We start from the raw sequence: 2,437 nt of genomic DNA, 5'->3' as shown, positions 1-2,437 counted from the left end.
CATGGCAATGACTTTAACCTCGGGATGGCTCAACCCACATTGTCGAAGGTATTAAGTGAAGTTCTGGAGTTAATAGAGGAAAAACTGTGTAAAGTTTGGATTGTTTCCAAATTAACAGAAGAGGAAAAACTTCAAAATAAAAACTATTTTTATTCAAGAACAAATTTCCCGGGCGTTGTCGGTTGCATTGACGGAACACACGTGCATATAATGGGACCAAAGGAAGATGTTCGCCATTTATATCTGAATAGAAAAGGATATTTTAGTATAAACGTTTTGCTGGCAAGTAATATTTTACCAATTCTGAAAAAAATTCTAAAGTGTTAATTGTTTGTTAGGTGTGCGATTGTAAAATGCGAATCAGGTTTGTTGACGGTAGACATCCTGGTTCAACTAACGATGCCTTCATATGGAACAATAGTTCATTAAAGCAAATGATCGCTGCAGATTTCGGGCCCAATACGTGGTTACTAGGTCGGATCTTAAAATTAAAATTTGTTTCAATCAATATAATTAAACTTATTTTAGGAGACGCCGGATTTCCTTTGGAACCACAACTAATGACGCCTTACCGCTCGGCAGACCCTCATTCACCAGAGGGTAAATACAATACCGTGCATTCCAGAGCAAGAAACATAATCGAGCCCACTAATGGGGTTCTAAAATCTGTCTTTAGATGCCTTTCTGCAGAACGCGGTTTACACTATTCACCACAAAAGTGCACATCTATAATTAATGCATGTTGTGCATTATACAATATAGGCAGACATTACAATTCTGATTGGGAAAATATTCCTGAAGAATTAGGCGAGCCAACTATAATAAATCAACATGAAAGAGATGATGCTATTGCCTCGGATATAAGACAATCAATAACACAAAGTTTAAATTAATAGAATTCAAATGTAAACGTAAGTTTATTTCAGTTTCTTAAATCTAAAGAATGACGTATTTATTTCATGTAAGGTATTTCAATTCAGCACGCGTTTTGTAAATGAGATAATAGAAATAATAAAAATGAAGTAAAAAAAAACCTTAAATGTTTCTATTATAAAGCGTTCAATTGCTTTTTTAGAAATTCAAGTTTGGCTTTTTTAATTTTAATATTAATTTTTTGCTCCGCGGCATAAGCTTCATATTTCCTCTTTTTCATATCTCTAAGTTCTTTTAAAATTTCATATTTTTTTCTTTTTAGATCTTTGGTATCTTTTAAAATAGCATATTGTTTCTTTTGAACGTTTTTTGTTTCTGTTAAAATGTCATTTTGTTTGTTAATAGCACTTTCAAGCGAGGTTAGAGATTTTAAAAGTTCGTTTTGAGTTGCGGTTTGCTCCTTAAGAATGTGGATCTTTTGGTCTTGCGGTTTATTTCGTTTCCTGCGAGTGGAGAATACGTTGTCAATCTCTACTTCACTTTGAGGTCTTTCATTTTCCACTTCAGCAGATTGTCCAATTTCACTGTTATTATCATCCCATGTCTCTTCAATTCCGTACATTGCACCTGCAGGATTTGAAACCATATTAATTTGCAGTAAGTCTGCTACCGCTTGCTCCATTGACGACAAAGATATTTCTTGTGATGGTCCACCTCCTGTAGCTGTAATGTTCTTCTTATTTTGAGACATTTTTTTCTTTAGTTTGGATTTAAAATGAGTCCACACTCTGTGCCATTCATCTGGTGTACGCGTTGGTGGACCACAACTATTTAATTGCTCCGCAACATCCTTCCACACCTCATCAAAAGTGGCTTTAGTTTCGCCAAAAAGTCTGACTCCACGAGCTACGTTTGGGTGGGCTTCCATTTTTTGAACCAGCATTTCAAATTGCTGTCTTGTAGTAATTTTCACCATTATAAGTACTGAAACACCAAAAACGTATATAATATTAAGTAAATTCACTTAAAATAAATGAAAATGTTACTTACGATTCAATTTTTCGTTTTTATTCGTTAGTAAAAATGAACGGCGACAGCTAATTTGTTGTCGCCGGAAAATGAACATTACGGCGACAAAATTTGACGGCGTCAGGCGAATATTGCCGTACGGAATCTAAAAATTGTATTTGGCAACGCGACACCACTCCCCTCGCTGTACGGAATCGGCCCATTATTTTTTTTTTATTTTATTTTTATTCTTTAGTAAAAATGAACGGCGACAGCTAATTTGTTGTCGCCGGAAAATGAACATTACGGCGACAAAATTTGACGTCGTCGTGCGACTTTTGCCATACGTAATGGAAAAATTGCAACTGGCAACGCGACACGACTCGCCTCGCTGTACGGAATCGGCCCATTAATCAACCCATGCAACACATCATCCATGACAACGCGAAGAATTCGACCCAGCATTGGTGCGGGCAACTGTTGCTAGTGCTTTTTATATAATTTTTATTATCATTTTTAATTGTAATAAATATTTTGAAAATAAATTAAAACAATA

At 35.4% G+C, this 2,437-nt stretch overlaps 1 protein-coding gene across 1 annotated transcript; it reads right to left on the bottom strand.

Moving 5' to 3' along the window:
* Positions 1-898: 898 nt before the first annotated feature.
* Positions 899-2,086, bottom strand: LOC141404538 (uncharacterized). The gene is made up of 2 exons (XM_073987999.1): positions 1,924-2,086; positions 899-1,857 (listed from the first exon to the last, which is right to left on the bottom strand). Exons 1-2 carry the CDS (start codon positions 1,997-1,999, stop codon positions 1,049-1,051), a joined length of 885 nt encoding a protein of 294 aa, XP_073844100.1. The 5' UTR covers positions 2,000-2,086; the 3' UTR covers positions 899-1,048.
* Between the last annotated feature and the right edge of the window lie 351 nt (positions 2,087-2,437).

Source organism: Musca autumnalis, unplaced genomic scaffold, assembly GCF_047663935.1.
Source record: "Musca autumnalis isolate F117 unplaced genomic scaffold, ASM4766393v1 scaffold_43, whole genome shotgun sequence".
In the NCBI taxonomy this organism is placed as follows: Eukaryota; Metazoa; Arthropoda; class Insecta; order Diptera; family Muscidae; genus Musca; species Musca autumnalis.
This window is presented reverse-complemented; position numbering and strand designations above follow the sequence as displayed.